At 35.4% G+C, this 21289-nt stretch overlaps 1 protein-coding gene across 2 annotated transcripts; it reads right to left on the reverse strand.

Annotated features, from left to right (window-relative positions):
• Window positions 1-7280: 7280 nt before the first annotated feature.
• LOC137250850 (serine-rich adhesin for platelets-like) lies at window positions 7281-16383 on the reverse strand. 2 transcript variants are annotated; one of them, XM_067784452.1, is made up of 3 exons: window positions 15647-16383; window positions 14178-14309; window positions 7281-14122 (listed from the first exon to the last, which is right to left on the reverse strand). In XM_067784452.1, the coding sequence occupies exons 1-3, from the start codon at window positions 16235-16237 to the stop codon at window positions 9173-9175; spliced, it is 5673 nt and encodes a 1890-aa protein (XP_067640553.1). In that variant the 5' UTR covers window positions 16238-16383; the 3' UTR covers window positions 7281-9172. The 2 variants fall into 2 exon arrangements, with proteins under 2 accessions (XP_067640553.1, XP_067640552.1); XM_067784451.1 differs by having other exon boundaries at window positions 7281-14131.
• Between the last annotated feature and the right edge of the window lie 4906 nt (window positions 16384-21289).

Consider the following 21289-nt stretch of genomic DNA (forward strand, 5'->3'; position numbering starts at 1 on the left):
ACCGGGGGGAAACTTTAAATCGGAATTATGGAACTTAGCAAATTTTCGATTTGTTAGTCTGGGACTGAGATATCTACATTATTTTAATTGATGGTCTACTTTGCATGAATTATGAATTTTATTAAAGGCCAATTAATGGTGACTTATATATAACCATAACCAAATAAAACAGCTGATCGAACCTATCTTATGTAAATCAATGTAATCGATTAATGGTACCATACCATAACGCTAACGCCATAATCATACCATAGCCAACCAATTGACTTGGGTTTTCGCCAAATAAGGCATTACTCATGATGGAATCACCAGGTGAAGTAAATAAAAGATGTACGCTATCTGAAACGGTGAGAATAGGGTACAATTTTTACCTGCTTTGAAAAAATAGGAGGAGAAAAATAAATTCCTTGCTACGAAAGCCATTACAGAAACTGTTTTTTCAGCATAACGCCAATAGAAAAGTGGATACGGAAGACTAGTGCGAGCTTATATTACTTTTGGCATCGAATAAAATTAAAACACTTAAACTGGATGAGCAGTAAAATTCAATAATGCGCCTAAAGTAAACTTACCTCAACTTAAACTGCAGTTGAAGCTTTCATCGAAAAACCGGATATAAGAGCGAGAGGTGTTATCCATTATTTAGTTGAACTATAGTAACTTTGCGTACTTATATGGGTTTCGGGTTTGATGAAAAGTTTTGCAGTCACACTTGGAAGTGATCGCAGTACTTTTAAATGTGTTTCCATCCCTAAAAATCCATTGTTATTTCCATGTGCTCGTTCATGTTTATCGTGGAGATTTGGAAGTAAATAAAACATATGCCCTTTTTATATATCATACAAACCTGACCAGAAGATCCCCCAAAAGATCTTGGCAGTTGAATTAATGATGTATAATGTTACCAAGTTATTAGTTACTAAAATATGTCAGGGGATATAATAGTCTCGCGGCAGTCGGCCTAGAACCAGAAGCTGCTGATCCGAAGCGACTCGATTTCATATAACTATTATATATAACAATCCATAACTGTCACATTCTCTTACCTTAGGGGTCTGATTTTTAAGGCAAAACAACAACAGTGAGTTAAATTTTTTTGTAACTATATTTAGAATACCATAGTTTTAGCGAAGTTTTATTAAATAACGTATAGTTCGACAATTTTAGTATCCTCGAAAGTCTTTAGTAGAGCTGCACAGGGCAAAATTCTTGGTTGGATATGACGTGAATACAAATAGTTTGTTTTAACAAAGACCAGTTTAAATTTTTTTAGTTACAAATCTATAAATCTTATAAAATAAAGTCGCTAAATGCCATGTATGCACATAACTTCACACAGAATGCTCCGATTTTAAAACGGTTTTTTGCATTTGAAAGCTTAGCTACGTGAGATGGTACAGTTAATATAATTTGAAGATATATATTATAGGGGCGTGGCAAATTGCCAAAATGTAGTAAAAAATTATAAAATTTTTGTTTACACAGCTATAACTCATAAACGGAAGGATGGATTTGAAAAATTCTGCTTTTCAGTAAAACTTTGAAATATTTGCCTTCGTTCTGCATCAAAAAAATAATTGATTCCTTTCTTATATCAGCTAAATTGTTTAAACAAAAGTAACATTTTTACCAAAAAATTCGTGTGTGTGATTGTTCGGTGTCAACTGTGTGAGCAAATTACTTTTGTGTGAGACATGATGCGACACATACGTATATACACATAGCATTCGCTGCGTTGTTAAACTTCGGCCGTAGGTTTATAGGTATGTATGTATGTGTTTTCATAACAGCTTGACATACATATGTATGTACATACACAAATAATAATCAATGGTTAAGAACAGAGCCGGCCACACAAATACTAAAAATTGAGTGACAACTCCCCACAATGTGCTAAAAGAAAATGTGGACTGTGAAGTTTGAAATTAAAACGGACTTTGGTTATTTGATTTCAAGCTAATCCTGACTATATTTACTTATGTATATTCGTATAACTAAGAACGCGGAGGTCGAGCTAGTCAGATAAAACTTTTTTATAAAAGAAGGTATGGTGTTTATTCAATGCAAAATTTTCTTAAAAAATTCACTTCATTAATAAAGAACTATAAAACAAAGTAAATGTAAAGATAGAAATATATACATATTTTCAAAACATAAAGTTATTCAATACAAAAAAATGTATGAAAATTAATAAAACTAAGTAGAACGTATAAAAATATATTTATATTAAATTGTCAATATTTATTAATAATTAATTAATTATTGTTAATTATTAATAATTAATATTTAAATTGATAATATTAATATGTATGTTTAAAGCAACTTAATAATGCTAACTAAAACGTATTAAGTCACTGCAACATTGCAACATATTGTTTTTATTATGTGCCCAAAAAGTAGCATGGACTTTTCCTTTTGCATTCACTGTTGATTTAAGTGAGTTACAAGCGAAAGCAAACGATCAAATTGTACAATGTGCAACTTTTGACCGGCTTTGGTTAAAGCTGGAGTCATTGGTGCCGTATGTCGTATCGCTGTATCCGTATCCCTAACGTAATCAGCTGTTTATCGTTACGACGGTAAACCAAAACCCAATTGGTTGGCTACGATACGGTTACGACCTTAGCGGCACCAATAATCGATTGCATTGATTCTCATAAGTTTGGTCGAATCAGCTGTTAAAAGGTTACCGATACGGTTACCGCTAAAGCACCAATGTCTCCAGCTTAAGAATGTATACAGCTCTCCATGGCGCAACGATACAAGGTGGCAGCATGGAACAGCTGATTATAAACTTTTTTTATTTGATTTGCTGCATCAACTTCCGGCGCAGTACGATTTTGACATTGGTCCATCGATTTTACAAAAATAAAGTAAATGGAATTCTTATTTATGTATGTAGGTATGTCACCATGCTGCCACCTTGTATCATTCCGCTATGCAGCTCTCGAAAAATACTCTTTCGTTAAAAATATTGAACATTTCCTTCAATTTCTATTTCCCTATGTCCCTTTGAATGCTCAAACCTTTAAAACTACGCCACGGATTTTGATGCGCTTTTTTTTAGTAGATAGAGTGATGGAAGAGGAAGGTTTATATGTATAATAACATCCATTAAATAGTGGAGAAATCCTGTTATTTTTGAAGTTTATAGTGTGATGTATATATAATAAAGAAAGTTGTGTTAGTTACACTATTTATAACTCAAGAACGGATGGACAGATTTGAAAATTAGTAGAGGGGTAGCTTAGAACCAGCAGACAGACATAGGATACTTTTTATCCCGTTCTAGATAGGATCTTGAGATCAAAACGTGGACTTGGGTAATCCTGGGATATGTTTGTCCAATATGGGTATCAAATGGAAGCTGTTTATGAGTACTTTGATACGGGGTATTTTTCGTACCCGTGGGTGACTAGGGTCTCGAGATATAGGCCAAAACGTGGACGCGGGTACCCGTAGAATATGTTTATAGAATATGGATAACAAATGAAAGCTGTTGATGAGTGCTTTAGTACAGGGTAGTTTTCATACCTATTGGTTACTAGGGTCTCCCTTTTCTAGGGTACCCCTAGAAAGTGGTAATACAACATGGATAACAAATGAAAGTTGTTGATGAGTGCTTTAGTACGTGATAATTTTCATACCTATGTATTTGTGACTAGGGTCTCGAGATATAGGCCAAAACGTGGATCAGGCTATCACTAGGATGTGATTTTACATTATGGGTATCAAATTGAAGCTGTTGATGTGTGCTTAGGTACAGAGTAATCTTTATACCCCTGGGTGACTAGGGTCTCGAGATATAGGCCAAAACGTGGACGCGGGTGCTCCTAGAATGTGTTTATAGAATATGGATAACAAATTAAAGCTGTTGCTGAGAGCTTTAAAGTAATTTTCATTGTGATATTCGATTTAGTCGCATCAACCTGGCAAAACTGATAAATATGCATGCGAAGCCGAAATAAAGACATGAATTAATAATACCCACATACCTATTTACGTACGTCCTATTCGATTTGCCTGAAATTTGGTATATAAATTTGCCTATATTAGTATTTACGATCCTTTTTTCCTCGAAGTAGACCAGAGACGGGCTGGGACTGGGATTAGGACTAGGACTGAGACTCGGAATGGGGCTGGAACAAAATACATACCACCCTCTGGGACCGGCAATAAGGTATGAAGAAGAATGCGAAAAACTTCAGAGAAGAGAAAAGAGGGATGGAGACTGACAAAGAGATAGAATGAGACGAAGATAGAGATAGATGAAGCGAAAAAGACGGAAGGAGGAGAGAATAAAGGGATTAAGAAAAAGTGAAGAGGAGGGGAGGGCAGGGCTAGACGGAAAAAGCTTATTAAAATGTATGCAGATAGACCAAATTTAGGGCATAACAACGTCTGACGGGTCTGCTAGTTGAACATAAATATAAAATGGGAACATCAAAAATATGGGCGTAATAGTTTAGCACGGCCTTAAGGGCGAATTAATGGTGACTTTAACCATAAAGCCATAACCAGATAAATCAGCTGATCGAACCTACCTTATGGAAAGGAATGTAATCGATTAATGGTGCCATACCATAACGCTAACGCCATAGCCAATCAATTGGTTTTTGGTTTCTCGCCATATCTATAACCTAAAAAGATTTGAGTTGGTAAATTTAATAAATTTTTGTAGATTTATTTTTTGTGGAATATGTTTGTAATTTTTTGCGTTTTCTTCATTTTTATGAAATTTTCACGATTTTTAGGTTTAGGCGCCATTAATCGATCACATTGAGATGGTTATGGATATGGGTATGGTTACGACTTTGGCGTTAGGGTTAAGGAAATTTAATTTGGCTTTTACTTGTGGAAGCCAATACCAAAAATAACCACATGATGAATATCTAAAATTAAATCTAGCAAAGGTCCATCGATATTCACCAGATAGTTTATGTGAAAAAATTAAAGCGGCATATTTCACTCCTGAAAAATGCAGAAAAACAAAACTTTTTTGGGGACAACATTGGTGAAACATTTTCAAATAGCTAAATGAGAGAACAAAGAAGAATTTAAAGCAAGACAATCGACGACTTGGGCTGTGTGTGAGTTGACCTAAATGTCTACCTAAATAGAGAAAAAACCTAAATCACTGGAAACTGTCGGTAAGGCAGTGCAAAATAAAAATTTAAAATTTTTATGAGCATACTTTTCATAATGTAATGATAGAAGGTGGCGGAAGATTTGACATATCGACCGTCCTTAGCTCCAGGTTGTATTTTGGAAGTACAATTGAATGGGGCATAAAAATTGCCCCATTTTGAAACTTAAATTCCTACTTTTTGAATAATGATAGAGAAAGGAGTGTATTTAGATTGATTTTTGCGCAATTTAATCATAAAAGTTATGAAATGACGATTGCTTTTTTAAATTTTAAAACGTTTGCAGCTTATAAATTTCTTTTGAACGCATCAATTTTGCTGGTAATATCCTTGGACAGGGGTCGAATGCTAATAAACAACCAAAAATGCCGGTAGAGGTGTTAAAAGACATGTTTTTACTTTGGTATCAATAACCTGAAATATTTCAGTAATGCCAAAAGATATTTGCAAAAAAAAAAAACGTTTAAAATGTTATGCACAAAAGAAATGGATCTTACCCCCGGTTTTGGTGCGGCCCGGGGTCATTGCTCAGATTATTGGTACCGAGGTCAAAACGTGTCTTTTGAACACTTTCGATATTTTTGGACGTGTATTAAGAGTTTACTCCTCTTCTGGAATATTAACTAAGGTAGTTTTTAATATATTACATGATGGGGAAAGATATTCAACACATAAAAGGATTGAAGTTCTGGCTTTAGTCTTGATCCCTTAAACCTGAGATATTTGAGATGTGAGAAGATCCGTTTTTGGCCAACTAACATTGAATTTGACGCTGCAGCGAACTACAGGCAGGGGCTTCTGAGCCGAAGAGATCGTGTACACATCTGGCCAATCATTCGCTGACAGTAAAGATACCAAGCGAGCTGCTACAACTTTTCAGATGCCCTTTCGGGACATCGTAATGTGTATGTTCTAACGAGCATAACGTCATTATATAGCTCACGTTGTTGCTTTAAGGACAAAGACACTCACTAAATGCTTTGGGGGAATGTTGAGTGTTAATAGTCCTTGCTGGTATGCTGGTGTATCACGAGATCCCCCTGAGGCACTAACGGTGAATCGGTTGTTTTTGTCAATACAGGCTGACATACGCTCCAACTTCAAAAAACCAATGGACACCTGTAAAATCACCAAGCAAATTTGGCCTGATTACAACCAGAAAAGAACAGATTTTCTATTAAATATGGCTAGAAAAGAGATATCCAGGGTCACATTCGCAAGAACAGAATATTGGTCGTTTGGCCTGCATTGGGAAAGAATGTCAATCCCCTTCAACGGCAGGGATGGTTGTAAGGAAACAGTCACCCACTTCGTCTGTGAGTGCCCAACACTTGAGAACATTAGGTATCGAACTAAAATCTGTTTTGTGCTACCCGATTTAATGGCTGTATCAAAATGCTCCATTAAAGACATCAGGAGACATTTTGATATAACCAAATGGTTTGAGTAAAACAAACACAGCGTATATTACGTAATTGGTTCCAGTTAATACAATGTGCATGAAAATTGCGATAGAGCGGGCGAGGTCTCCGACCGAGCAGTATAGCCACCAATCAAACAACCAGAAAAGATAAGGTCAATTATTTTGTTACGCACCTACATGTATTAAAATGTTACACCTGTCGAATTATAGTTCCATCTTATTGTTACAAATGAAAGAAAAATTTGCTTTTATTTCAAATTTTGGGGTACGGCGCCCCTTTTCCAACGGGCCAATGAGGTTCTCTCTGAGATAAGAAGAACTTATCCAAATAAATGTTAGGATGAAGTTTGGAGCAAAAAATCGTGCGATTATACTCGCGACTGTTTGTGTTGTTGTAGCGATAAAGGTATTTCCCGCAGGTTTTGTGGGGTATTTCCTTTTAATGTTGATGGTCTCTTTCCGATATATGTAGATCCGATACGTTTTGACAACAAGCACCAAGACCATTTGTATAGTTTTACATACATTTTTTCTTATGAATAAAAAAGGAGTTTTGTAAAGCGACACATTCTTATTTCTACGGGCGTTCAAGATGGCGGCGTTAGAGCGAGAAACTGCTTACATCCGCCACCTTCTATAATTCCATCATGGTTTATAGACAGAGAGAATACCTTTGATAACTTTGTCAGATACAATAATAAAACAGCAAGTTGTTTCCAACTTTTATTAAGGTTTTTTGTTAAATTGGTTTTAAAATACATTTAACATAAAATATAAGCTGTCTTAATCTAACGAGATGAAAAATAATATAAAATGTTTTGAACATAAACGTAACTGGGTAAAAATATTGTCTACTAAAATTTTACTTGCAATTTGATCAAAATCAGTCTCAAAAACAAAAAACAAAAACACAAATTTAAGTACAAGCGCAAGTTATACCAAATATTTCAATAAAATGTGTTATTAAGGCAAGTTGGTAGGTGCGGCAATCGTCAGAACTAGTAGGATATTTCTTTACTTGGGTCACAACTGCTAACTAAAGTCCAAACATATCGGGAGTGGTTTCATAAGATGCATTTTGACCCCATGCTCCGGACCGCTCTAACATTGGGGGTGGGATCTATAATATTTTTGCGCACACTTATAAAAAATAACCTTTGGGGGCTGCAACACCGGTTTGAAGATCAATATTATTTCCGTGCAGAAACCTTTCCCGCGTGATCGTGTGTGTGGAAACAAAAAATTGATCTTTATTACAACAACCACGTGTAATTTATCAACTTCTTTTGAATACTTCTTGACAGAATAAAAAAATTTTTCCGCTTTGAATTAATCATCCTAGGCCCAAAACGCGGCTTTTGGCACCTTTTCTAACGTGCATTAGCAGTATTGAGTAGTATGGTTCCGATACCGCCTTGTACTCGATACTTTTACTAATTTAAATAGATCGATAGTGATCGATCCCAAAAAAGTATTAAGTGAAAGTACTCGATATCTACTGGTATCGCACTCTTTAAAAGGCTCCACAAAGCTTATAAAAATCTATCATTTGAATAGGTAGTAAAGTAGATTCTCTGTATTGCGCAAAAATGACTTCCTCCAAATTTTAATCCTGAAATAAATACGGTACTTTGGATATTCGAATGAAATGCCTTTACACAGTTTTCGGTGTGACTTATGTATGTACTTGCTCTTATTATCGTACTAAAATTAGTTAAAAGAGGAATGGATTTTTCCGACGGCTCTTGCGCAAGTCAATCTGTAAGACGCATTTACATATATACGGGAGCGCCAAATATTGGGAATCTTATATAAAAATTTGGCGGTAACTGTACGTGCTCGATCCTACGAAAGTGCGTTTGCACATTCCACCTTTAGACCTGGCGGTAAAGAACAGCTTGAGCGAGGACCATACGGCCATAGTAGTATAGCGTCATCAATAACATGACGAACAGACTACCTAATTCCGTATCTGCGCTTCGAACGAGTTCGTAGAGCCACAATAGAGGTGAATGGTTGGCGAACCTGGGAACCGATTTCATTGTATATAGGGCGCTTTAGTGTGCGATATGTAAAAGGTCAGAAACCGATTTTGATTTTGCATATACAATATTTGACTTTATTGTTGTCGATATTTCGACTCGATAAGCAACAATCATATGTTCCTGAAGATGACTTCAAACTGAGGTCGAAATATCGACAACAATAAAGTCAAATATTGTATATGCAAAATCAAAATCGGTTTTTGAAATTTTAATATATATATTTGTGTGGCCTGGAGCTCGAATAAAATTTTTTAAAGAGCATAAAGTATTTTGGTATAACTTTTCCCGGGTCTAACCTAACATTAGGCGAGCACACTACCTCCATACCACGGCAGTTGCCAAAATGAATATCAATGCAATATTAAAATCAAAACATCCTCAAGAATTACATAAGATCATTACCAATAATTAATTCCTCAAATTTGGCGTTATTTTGTGCCATTTTATCTTAGTTTTACATTTTACCTTGTGTTACGACATATTTAATGTCTTTTTTACTCTTGCATAACTTCATTTTAAGATGCTTTGAAAATGTATTGTGTTTTTCGGTGCTACATTTATATTATTCGCGAGCATCGTAGCGAAAAACGCCTATGTTTGCTTAAATGTTCTCTACGTTTGAAAGTTTGCATGCAGACCAAGCATTGGTAGTAGTTTGGTATTGAATAAGGTGCAAAAGTTGTCGGATACATTTCGTGTGTTTCATATGTGTGATTCATATGTCTGCTTGAATTAGGGTTTCTAAATTTTGAAGTCGATGAAACAGGATCTCTTCTATAGTAACTTGGATCTGCTGTAAAATTGGAGTCGATAGCTGTAGGGGCTGCAACAAATATATCAGATCTTGCAGGCTTATTTGACCATTTGTGATATGACGACGTCATTGCAGAATTTGTTGTTGATTTTTTTTCATGACTAAAAGAGTCTCCAGTTGCCTTAGTATATCTATTCTTTTCTTTCTGCCCTTCGAATGATGTAAATGTTGTGTTGGTAGCTGAATGGCTTTTAAATAATATGTCTGGTTTCGGTGGCTTATTTGAACTTTTTTTGTGGGATCCTTGTGAAATATTCTTAGTTGATCTCTCCAGTTGGTTGGGTGTTTCAGTTGAAAACTTAGACCTTTCGGGCTCTTTTGACGTTGATTTATTATAAGTAATATCATCCTTCCATGGTTGATGAAGAACAACAGTTTTCGACACAGTAGCATCATTCTTATTTTTATTTATCCCTACAATTGGATAGCCGGTGTGCATAGTGCCTGTTTTTTCTGGCTGAACAGACGTGGATGTATTATCAGTTTTAAATAAGGTAGTATATGTGTAATTTTTCTGCTTACGAAAATCTTTCGCAGAAATATTTGTATCACTTGATTCATCTTTTGACCCTGGTTTCGGCACATGTGTAGAGTCGACAGTTCCGAGACATTTATCTGATGTACTTCGGTTCGAGGCTATTGACGTCACTTCAGTTTTAGATGACTTTGCCACATTTTTTGCTGAACTTGTTTGGAAAGTAATATCTTTGGAGGCTTGATCATCACTTATTTCAACTTTTAATCCCATATCTTCCAATCCCACCTTTTCTACATTAGCTTCGATTTCTTTTGGATTGTTAGCTGATGTATCTGACTTTGTAGACTTGTTTATTATCATTTCTTCATTTAATACATTTATTGAACTCTTAGCTTTTAACCCTAAATCATATGCATGCGCGGCATCTATTTCTAGCGGATTTTCAACTAATGTATCTCGCCGCAATTGCCGTTTTGACTGCGCTTTAATTGTTGTTGCCGATATTACAGCGTTATTTCCTTTTTCCTTTAGCTCTAGATTTTGTACATGATTGAAATCCATATCTGTTTCAGTTGATATATTTGGTAACTCTGGATATTTTTCAGTCGGCGTGTTATTTGATGCAATATTTACACTAGATTCAAATGAAGTCACAGCATCAAATTTTTCATCGTTTAACCCTACATTATCTGTATGTGTGGGGTCGTTGTCTGAGGGACTTGCAACTAATAAATTGCCTATAGCTGGGTGTTTTGATGCTACCTTGTTTTTGGAGGCCTTTGCAGTGTTCGATGTAGAACTTAGGTGGTCAATATCATCTGAAAAACTTTCAGTAGTACTATTACCCCCTTTAAGCTCTACATCTTGTACATGCGTGGTGTCGATATTTGTAGGCATTTCAGCTAAATGTCTCCTTTCAGTAGTACTATTACCCCCTTTAAGCTCTACATCTTGTACATGCGTGGTGTCGATATTTGTAGGCATTTCAGCTAATATGTCTCCTATCCATGGATTTGTTTCCGTAGAGTTTTGCTCTGATACCTCTGCGATATTATTTGCTGGATCTAGTTGGTTAAGAAAACCATCCAACAATGCCTCACCTGAGGAGCTTTCAGTAGATTCTTTCGGCTTCATTGCACGTTTTAGCGCTAAGTCTTCTACATGCGTGGCGGCAATATTTGTAAGAATTTTGCCTGATATATCTGGCAGCGATTTCTTTTTTGCTGCTCCTTTTTTATTTGATCGCTTTGTTTTATTCTTTGTTTGTCTTGGTTTAGTTGGAATAATATCGGTAGAGATTATATCAACGTTTTCAGCTTTTAACCCTTCATCTACCATATGTGTGGAGTCGGTATATCTAGGACTTTGAGCTAGCTTGTCTGGTTTTTCTAGTCCTTTTTGTTCGTCAGTGAGTTCAGAATGACTTTTTTCACCATTCAATCCTATATCTTCTACATGCCTCAAGCCGATATCTATGAGATGTTTAACTGATGTATCTTGCTTTGATGTCCTTTTCGATTTGCTACTTGATGCATTTGCAATGCTATTTCTTGAACTTGTTTGGCTTGGAATATCACCTTTGCAGATTTCAGCATCAAGATAACCTTCGCGCCGTTCGTCTTCTATAATTAAGAGTACATCAGAGTGACTTTCAGCAGGCACGACTGACTTTGATTTCTTTTTCGACGCTGGTTTATTTGATTCCTTTGATATATTTTCTTGAACTGGTTGATTTAGGATAATATCGGCAGATGTTACAGTATCAAGGTTTTCAACTTTTAAGCCTCCATCTTCCACATGCGTGAAGTCGATATCTGTAGGGCTTTCAGCTACTTTGCCTGCTGACTTCATATTTTGTACTTTTTTTATATTCTCTGTTGAGTTTGGTTCATCAATAATAGCATGATCAGTGATATTAGTATGATATTTATCACCACTTAGCGATGCATTATCTACCTCCAACTTCGATGACCATTTCGATTTATTTCTTGTTTCCTCTGCAATGTTATTGGTTAAACTTATTTGATTTATGGTATCTTCACGGTTCTTAGCAACTCCTCTTTCATGTCCTTCGTCTTCATTAATTAAGGCAACATCAGAGGGACCTTCAGTACCTACTGATACAATTTTTAGGATTTTTTGGGACAGTCTTTTTCTTGGTGCTTTTGCAATAGTTCTTGTTGGCTTTGGCAGATTAACAGTGCCTTCAGAAATCTCTACATCACTTCGTTCATCATTCAGACCTACGCCTTCCACAGGCATGGTATCGATATCGATAGAATGTTCAGTTATCTTAACCTTTTTAGGTGCCTTTGTTGACGTAGGATTTTTTGTTAATACATTTGCCATATTCCATGTTCGATTAGTTTGATTAGAAATAATATCGGAAGATATATCAGCATTACTAATTTCATCATTCGGCCCTCCATCTTCTACGTGCATGAACACAGTAACTGTTGGATTTTCAGCTGATGTGGCTGGATTTGATGGTTTTTTTGATTTCGGTTTCTTTTTCGATTTCCTTGCCATCATCTTTGTTGAACTTGTTTGGCATACTTGTGACGCATACTCAGACTTTTTGTCATTACAATTTTTCTTTTGTATCCCTTTATCTTTATTATGTGTGGTATTGATATCTCTTGGTCCTTCAATTTTTACATCTTGATCCGGTAGTTTTTCTGTCCCAGGTTCGTTATTTGATACTTTTGAAATATTTTCTATTAATACTTGTGGATTAGGAATAACCTCTTCAGACTTGACTGTGTCACTTTCTTCACTTCCTAGCAATGCATTTTCTATTGGTGTTTTGATATCTGGCGGTCTTTCAATTAATATGTCTAGTTTTGCTGGGTTTTTTGGCGTTAGCTGATTGTTTGACACCGTTGAAATATTCTGTTTTGAACTTTTCTTTTGTTTAACGGTTGTATTTTCCCTAGTATCACTGTGTTTTCTTTTCTGTCCAATAGCTCTGTAAGCTCCAATAAATAAGTCAGAGTCCGTTGCTTCAACGGACGAAGATATTTTAATTGATCCCTTGGATAAATTTGTTGTTGAAAATTTTTTATTGTGAATACCAACTTCTGAAATCGCAGCGTCTTTGCTTTCACTGTTTACTTCTATATCTTTTTTAATCGTACATGCGTTATCTGCAGTAGGGTCGTGCGACATTTCAGATTCTGCTGGCTCATTTTCCGTTGATTTGTTATTTGAAGAGTTTTCATCTTCTTGATTGGGAATATCATTTTTACTAGTTAACAGATCATTATATTCCCTTTTTAGCACCGTAGAGTCGTTAGTGTTGTTAGTTTCACACATTATGATTGAGGCAGCCGGCACATTTGAAATCCGATTATTTGTTAATGGTGACATTAAGACATCCTCTGAGTTTGTGCAAATAACATTTTCAGTTTCAGAAATTCTTGTATCACTATTTCTTATCCTTTGCTCTATTTCCTTTTCTTCTACAACCGAGTATATTTTTGAATTATTTTCAGCTAACGCATCTGACTTTGGGGATGAAGCTTCGTTGTTAAGCAACGATTTTTCGGAAACCTTAACACAGCAAGAAACAGTATTAGTGCTTTTGTTATAATATGCGGACATAATAGTTTGTTGATATTCCAAATTGTTTTTAAAAGTCATACTGGTGGTCTCAGGAATTAGTATTTGTGAAATATGCTTAACACTGCCCACACTTGCTGTTAAATTATTTGGCATATTTGAAATCAGTGGACTTATAGTTGACATTGAGGCATCCTCTACGGAGTTTGTGTGCTTATCAAGTTCAATCTCCGAAATTTTTTCATCGTTATCTTCATCATTCAGATCTTTTTGTTTGTTTTCCTCTACAATTGTGCCGATTTTAGTTTGACTTTGAATTTGTGCACTCGAATTTGAAATAGTGGATTTGTTATTAGGCGTCACCTTCTCCACTACTTCATCATCGAAAGTGGCAGAGTTTTCTGTCATAGCGAAGTTATTTGGGGTTTCCACTTGTTGTTCATTAAATGCAATTTGCGGACTATCTTTAACGCTGAAATCAACTTCTGATAAACATTTCGAAGTTCGTAACGATTTTAGTGTTGTTTTTCTAGATCTTTTCCTCTGAGACCTTTGTTTGCTCTTATTTTTGTAATGGCGTATAGCATTTGCAGCAGTTTTTTCTACCCATTTTCTAGTAAATTCAAGGGCATTCGATGTTCCATTGATATCGTACTGAAAAGACTAAAAACCTTTTAGAACCAGACAAACCAGATATAGAAATTTTTACCTCAAGGAAATTTCTGCTTGCGCTTTGATTAATACCTTCTTCTATATCATCATTTTGCTTGACTTGAAATGCTTTCCGTTGATCGTCTTTATTAATATTATCGTTATTAATGGAAATTTTATTGATCCCAGACTGTGGAAAAGTGTTTTAATTTTATTAAAAGAACGGAGCCTATAGAAGCTACAATTTCCATAAATTAATGGTAGGGTGGAAAATCGCTTCTGTATTTGTGGAACTTCCCTAAAAGTAATGGGAGTGTTGCCGGTATGACAGTCCTTGTAGGTTTAGGAGCCCATTAAACTTGGTTGGACGTTGTTGTTGTTGCAGCCGTGCTTCGCCCCATCCAATAGGTGCAACCGATCACAAATTGTCATCAATGTCCTCTAAGGGGTGTCCAAGGAAACTTGCTGTTTCAACAGGGGTGAACCAAAGTAAGGGGGTGTTAGAGAGGTTGGTTCCACATTCCAACTGAAGTGATGGTTGGTGTCATGTGGGGGCACATTGGAAACAGGACATATATTTTGAATGACGGGGTTGATTCTGGATAGATAAGAGTTTAACCTGGTACAGTACCCAGATCTACGTTGAGCTGGGTGACGCGCGTTTCCCTAGGGAGAGTGCGTTTCTCTTCTTTGAGTTCTGGGTAATTTTTCTTTAAGAACTGGATCCGCCGGGCAATTCCTGACATAGAGGTCCGACGCCTGTTTGTGGATGTCACTGAGGACCTGCTTGTGCTTTTTTTCTGCACACGGCTGCCATCTCAGATGCCGTATTTCCTCATAAAACTTACGGAGATGACACCTTAAGACCCTGGGAGGTGTAGCCTCATCAATCAGAGGTCCCTTGGGGTGCCCAGGTTTCTGGGTATTCAACAGAAACTGCTTGATCAGCATAAAAACGGTCCCCGAAGGCTTTGGGGAATGTATCGATGTTGACGTTCCTTTGCTCGATATGGATCCGGTACGTATCAGTATCAAAGCACCATTAGGGTACTAGACCGACCATCTCGGTAACAATTAATATGACCACATTAAACCTTCTAAGTCTCGCCCTCCCCACCACCTAGTTCCATGAGTAACTTGGGGTCGTCAGAGCCTAGCCTGCTAAATATTTGTAACAGGATTCCCCTCGCGTAGGTGAGGTTGACAATAGGGATGCGGAGCTTTGAAGCTGTATAGCTTTGTATTGCGTTTATCAACCCCTTGAATCCCGGATAGCCCTGCTTAGTCGTTACGTCCAGTCATAAAAATGTTCGGTCGGGTTTTACTCGGGCAAGGGCTTGCTTAATGTGGCACCTTTTGCTAATATTCGAAAGAACTGACAGTAACACCGGCAGAGCTCCTTATACCGCCGTATTATAGTTTTGTTGCTAGATAAACCCAACTAACAGAGCGATTTTCGAGACTTCAGTCTATGTATCATTTCTTGAGCTGTTGTAAATTTAATTTTAATTACTAAACGAATATTACCTCTGATTTCTTGTTTTCGATCTTTTGGGTAGCACCTTCATTTCCATGGTTTATTTCTGCTTTAATGACATCCTTTTCTGATTCTTTTATTATATTCTTCGCTGATAGCTCCAATTCTATGAAGTCATTTAACCTGACACAGCAAGTGTCACACATATTTTTTGGCCATTGTTTCACTGCAGTGCGCTCCTTCAAAGCTATATATTCCTGTAACCATCGTGTCCATGCAACATTTTTTAATTGGTTCGAAGTATTGCTCTGAGTTGGCAATTTACTTAAACAAGTGCAACAAAAGTGCTGTAAGTTGTTTAGTGTTTTATTTGAAAATTTCTTCTCCAAGAGCAATTCATGTAACACAGTCGCACAACAAAATGCCTTGTCACGAAATTCATCGAATGCAGTAATTTTCGTGTAACACTTTTTACATAACTTCTTTGGATAATTCTCTGCATTACTCTTATCTAGGCCTGTATTCATATACAGGATTTTAATTAAATTTTCATCGCTTTCTACATTATAGTGGGTATCCTTCTGTGGCTCGTCTACCGGAAATGGCAGATTTTCAAGGCAGGTAAAACATACATTTTGCATTTTGTAAGCTGAATCTGTAAATTTCCAATAGAGCAATTAACGAATTACACTTTAAATATCTGCACTAAGGACAATAACGAAATAAATTAATTAATTTGCCGCATAGCAAAATACTTTCACTCCCAATACATCTTGACTAAGGCTGAGTAACACAGCACTGTGTTAACACTCAGTAATGTGCGGCACTCACACGCACACTTATCGATTAATTTATAACACAGTGGCACACTCGATGGCACAAAGCTGACTGTTTCTATAGTTACGTTCCATTGAAACTTGAGCGAGATACGGATAGAAATTTAACATGCAAATGCAACAACAACGTTGTGATCCTGATATTTATCTGGATAAATTTCTGATCCGTATATCAGTTCTGTTCGTTTCGTTTTCTGTAGTAGATTTTTTGACAGCTAACCACTTTTGAGTTGGTAGCACTCATGGCTCAACTATATGGTTGGTTCATCTCTACAGCAACAACATACATTTGTTCACATTTCCAAAATCAGAGTGTTGCTGTTAGACGAATGGAATGGAATGAAAATATAAAACTTAGCAGCATTTGTATGTATTAAGAAAATGTTGTAAATTCGTTGGTTTCATTTTAAGTTTGCCATCTCTTTCTGACAATCCCTACTACAGTGAAATGAAAAAAATAAAATCAGCTGGTGAGATGAGCCAACCATATTGTTGAGCCATTGTAGCACTGAACTAAATATGTGTACATTTGTGTATACATAAAAGAATTCGCCATATTTAAAAGCAAAAACACTGAAAGAGTAAACAACTTGAAGATGATGTAAGGAAAATAAATAGTTTGCTTACGTGCGAAACTATTTAAATGTTAATAATTCTATCAGTATCTTAAAATTTTGTGTACGTTTCTTTTTATTTTCAACAAAACAGATGTTTTATATTAGTGCTGCCAGTTCTCATAAAGTTGATCCAGATCGTTCCAATGAGATTTGAGCCAGAGCCAGAGCTCGATAAACCAATGGAACGGCCCTTATAGCACAGAGAATGACGCTCAGATCGGAAGTGCACATTCATACATACATAGTCCATTGTGCTTGTGTGTTGATTGTACTCATAATCTTGCCTGTGTATTACGTTTAAAAGATGTGGGCACAAAATGTATACTCTACGTTGAAAATGTTCTATTTAAACAAAAGTTGTGGTTATATAACGTAGATTCCCTAAACATGGGAGTATGAAAGAAGATAAATGTTGCCATGATTTACTTTTCTAAATGGCGTGAAACGTGGCGTTAGAGGTAAGTAACACAGTACTGTGCTCTGATATTGTGGCAACACTCATATCGACTTTCGATAATCAGTTATAACACAATTGTGTCAACACAATGTGTTAACACTGCAAAGTGTGCCTGTGCTACTTTCTTAACACTCAAAAAATAGTGTCATTACCCACCACTAATCTTGACGTTCTAATTAGTGATGGAACGATATTTCACTTTTGGTGAATGCATCGCCGCGAATGAGAAATCGCTAAAAGTGATAGCTTTTGCTATCCAAATATATCAGCGCTTGCCGATTTTTCTTCATTCGATTCTTTTGAATGACAATCACCTCTGGCAGCATTTCGCCAATAGCGATATTTCTTCACTCGGTTGTATTTACTTTTAGCTAGTTTGCTCTTTAAGGCGACGTTATTTTGAATTCATATTTTTATAAACGACCTTTTGATCTGGTTGGCTGCGAAAATCTTGGTTGTATTAATTGATTAAAAATCCGTTTTAATACCGAGTGAAAGATGAGAGCAAATTATAGTGATAAAAGTGAAATGTGTCAATTTTATGAGCCCATAAATGAATGAAACGCTTTGCGTAGCCCGGTGATAATTGTAAAAGTCGCCGTTCATATAAATATTGCAGGAAGTGTATACAAGAGATTAAGGCCGGGTTTTTCAGTGCGAGTTTAAACTCCAGTTAAAGTTGACTAAAGTTTAACCTTGCCACTTCGGCCGCTTAAGCTGAGATGAACAGCAAAATTGTATGTTATTGAACAAAGTGGCAACGTTAAAATCTAGTAAACTTTAACTGGAGTTAAACTCACACTGAAAAACCAGGCAAAAATTACTTTTTTTTTTTGTTAATACTTCTAGGCAGTAGCCGTTAGCAGTTTTATAAAATTTTTGTTTTTGAGGGAACAATAAAAGAATTATAGAAATATGTATCACTCGTCTTATTGTAAACAGATGTAACTCAAAATTTTAGGTTTTTTTGGGTGAATGCAATTCAAGTTTTGTCATATTATATGGTTGAATTCTCTGGCTATTTCTAGGGCACTGAAGTGGGTGGCTAATTTTCTGTTAAAAAATATTTTTATAATAGTTTGAAGAATTTGCGATATTTTTGCTCTACCATTTTTCATTTAAAATTAATTCACTTTACTATAAAAACATTATGCAACCAAATACAACTTTCAGAATAAATTCATACGGAGTATTTCTGAATACATCGGTGTAGTATAAAAATAGTAGTAAATAAATCATGTTTTTACATATACAGATTTATTTTGGATTGATTCATTTTACATTTAAAAATCAAAGCATTTTCAATTAGCAAAATTTATAAAACAAAGATGCATAGACATATATTTCCGGTAGTTTTATCTCATTGAGTGTAATACGAGACTGAACATAATGTCGTCTGCCAGTTAATAATATTGTATCATAATATCTCAGAAAATTAGAATTTCACATTACATCAGTTTACAATAAAAGGTACATATTTTTTTTTCTTTTTATTCCAATTTTGGTTCATATATTCTGTATACTAAACTAAATTAATGTATAACATTCAATCTACTCCGGTAAACAAACTTAAACATTCCTTTTTTATATTTATTTGTATACAAATTGCACATTCGCTTCTTAAAAATAAATTGAAGCGATCGCTATAGCTATAAAAAATAGCCGCAAATCAAAAATCGCCATCACTATTGTCACTGATAGTTCAAAATCGCTGTATCGGCCATCACTAATGATGAAAGATATTCCATACAGTGCACGGACTTTTAAAAAGAGAATGTTGGTAGACGAAAAATTAAAATAGTGGTAGAAGTTTGTAGATCTGTTATCCAAGAAAACAATAGCTACAGTTTGTATTTGTACAAAACAATTCATAATGTTTGAGAGACATCTACTTTGTTATCGACGAAATAATATACCAACAAATATTTGGAATGCCAATGGGGAATCCTCTATCCCCGACTGTAGCGGACATTGTCTTAGACAAAATACTAGACGATAGTATAGTTGAATTAAGATCAAAAGGAATCTATATAAAATACATAAAAAATATGTAGACGACACATTTGCTATAATTAAGAAAACGGACGTAGAAATGATATTGAAAGCCCTCAATAACCAACATACAAAAATCAAATTTACTTATGAAGAAGAAGAAAATAAAAAGTTGGATATTCAACTCCACAGATTCAATGATGCATAAAAACAAACTGGTATGCCAAGTCTGTAGCCTCGTCCAGGATGAATTATTTTGACTCGAATCATCCCTGGACTCAAAAAAGAAACACTGCGTTGAACCTGATTGAAAAAATGTATAATCTCAGCGACCAGGAGTTCAGAAAAGAAAACAATGTTAAAATCAAGAACTTTTTATACAAAAACGGATTTCCGAGCACCCTAATACAAAAATGGATCACAACAAAAATGAACAATAGCAAACATTCAAATCAGAACACAAAAGCAGATAACCAAAAGAAAATATTTACCGGCATAGCATATGTACCAGGACTAACAGACATGAAAACGTTAGGCACATACATACCCAACAACACTGTAGCTTTTGCTCATCGACCACATAAAACACTTAATACAATATTTACAGAAACTAAAGACAGAACAAAAAAGGGACAACAACACAACGTTATTTATGAAATTAAATGTAATGGCAAAGAAGGCGAACCCTGCGATAAAATATATATAGGAACAACAAAGCGAGCTTTGGGAGTGAGAATAGGCGAACATAAAGCAGACGCAAAAAATAGAAAGATGACGACAGCCTTGGCGCAGCGCATCAACAAATTCGATCACTCAGCTTATTTCGACAATACACGAATAATAGATGTGGAAAGCAAAATAAAGAAAAGATTAACGTTGGAAGGGCTTCGAATCCAACAGCAGATAAATAATGCAATGAACTACAAAGAGGATGTAGATAATATCAGCTGTGCATACAAATGTGTGATAACCAACAATTGACGAACAGCTGGGATAGAGTGTAGATGGTTTTTAAATGTAAAAATGTTGTTTATGTTAAATGTATATATTTTTGTAAAAATGTGTAGTTAATTTGCAGTCTACAATTTATGTTATGGTATGTATGTACTATAATTTAGAAAAATATTTTCTAATTATGTTTTCTTGTCAAAATAAATACATAGTCTCCCTGAAGAAGACACAATAACGTGTCGAAACGCGTCGGAGAAAAAAAGAAAAACTAATGTTTTTGCTTTAAATTGAACGACCAAAAAGCTCTTACAAATAAATAAATAAATAATGTAATTGTAAACCCAAAATAAAGCACATTTCACGGAAACAACACTTAAAAAAAACATGTAAACAAAACAAGAAAATACATGTAAATTTGTATATACATAGCTTATGCCTATATGATACTTGCTTTTTTCCTGTATTTCGAACTTGAAATACTGACGAAAATTTACCGAAACGTCTAACTACAACAACAATTTTCCAATGTACCAAAAATATTGCCACATATTAACCGGCTTCGGCGTGTTATCGTTTACTTACAACTTTTTTATTTTCGTTCAAAATTATTCTCAAAAAACTGATGAAAATAGCGCATGAAAATCGTGCTCATTTACTACATTTATTTCATAAACAAATGTATTTCTTGTTTTAATTTTTGCACAAATTTTTCAAAATTGGTTAGTGTCACCGCTTAATGTTATTTGGGTTTGCTCGGCAATTAAATACGTTTACCTAATGATCGCAGTACAGTGTACTCTCTCTTAAACGGACACCTAAGAGACTGCCAAATTTGTCCGC

Source organism: Eurosta solidaginis, chromosome 4, assembly GCF_040869045.1.
Source record: "Eurosta solidaginis isolate ZX-2024a chromosome 4, ASM4086904v1, whole genome shotgun sequence".
NCBI lineage: Eukaryota > Metazoa > Arthropoda > Insecta > Diptera > Tephritidae > Eurosta > Eurosta solidaginis.

What these genes read in the sequence shown, in the direction of transcription:
- LOC137250850 (XM_067784451.1), bottom strand. Translation starts at nt 16,237, where the DNA reads ATGCAAAATGTATGTTTTACCTGCCTTGAAAATCTGCCATTTCCGGTA. An exon ending in TCGAAAACAAGAAATCAGAG is followed by an intron (nt 14,310 to 15,646) that starts GTAATATTCGTT and finishes ACTTTTCCACAG; the next exon opens with TCTGGGATCAATAAAATTTC. An exon ending in CAAGCAGAAATTTCCTTGAG is followed by an intron (nt 14,132 to 14,177) that starts GTAAAAATTTCT and finishes AAAGGTTTTTAG; the next exon opens with TCTTTTCAGTACGATATCAA.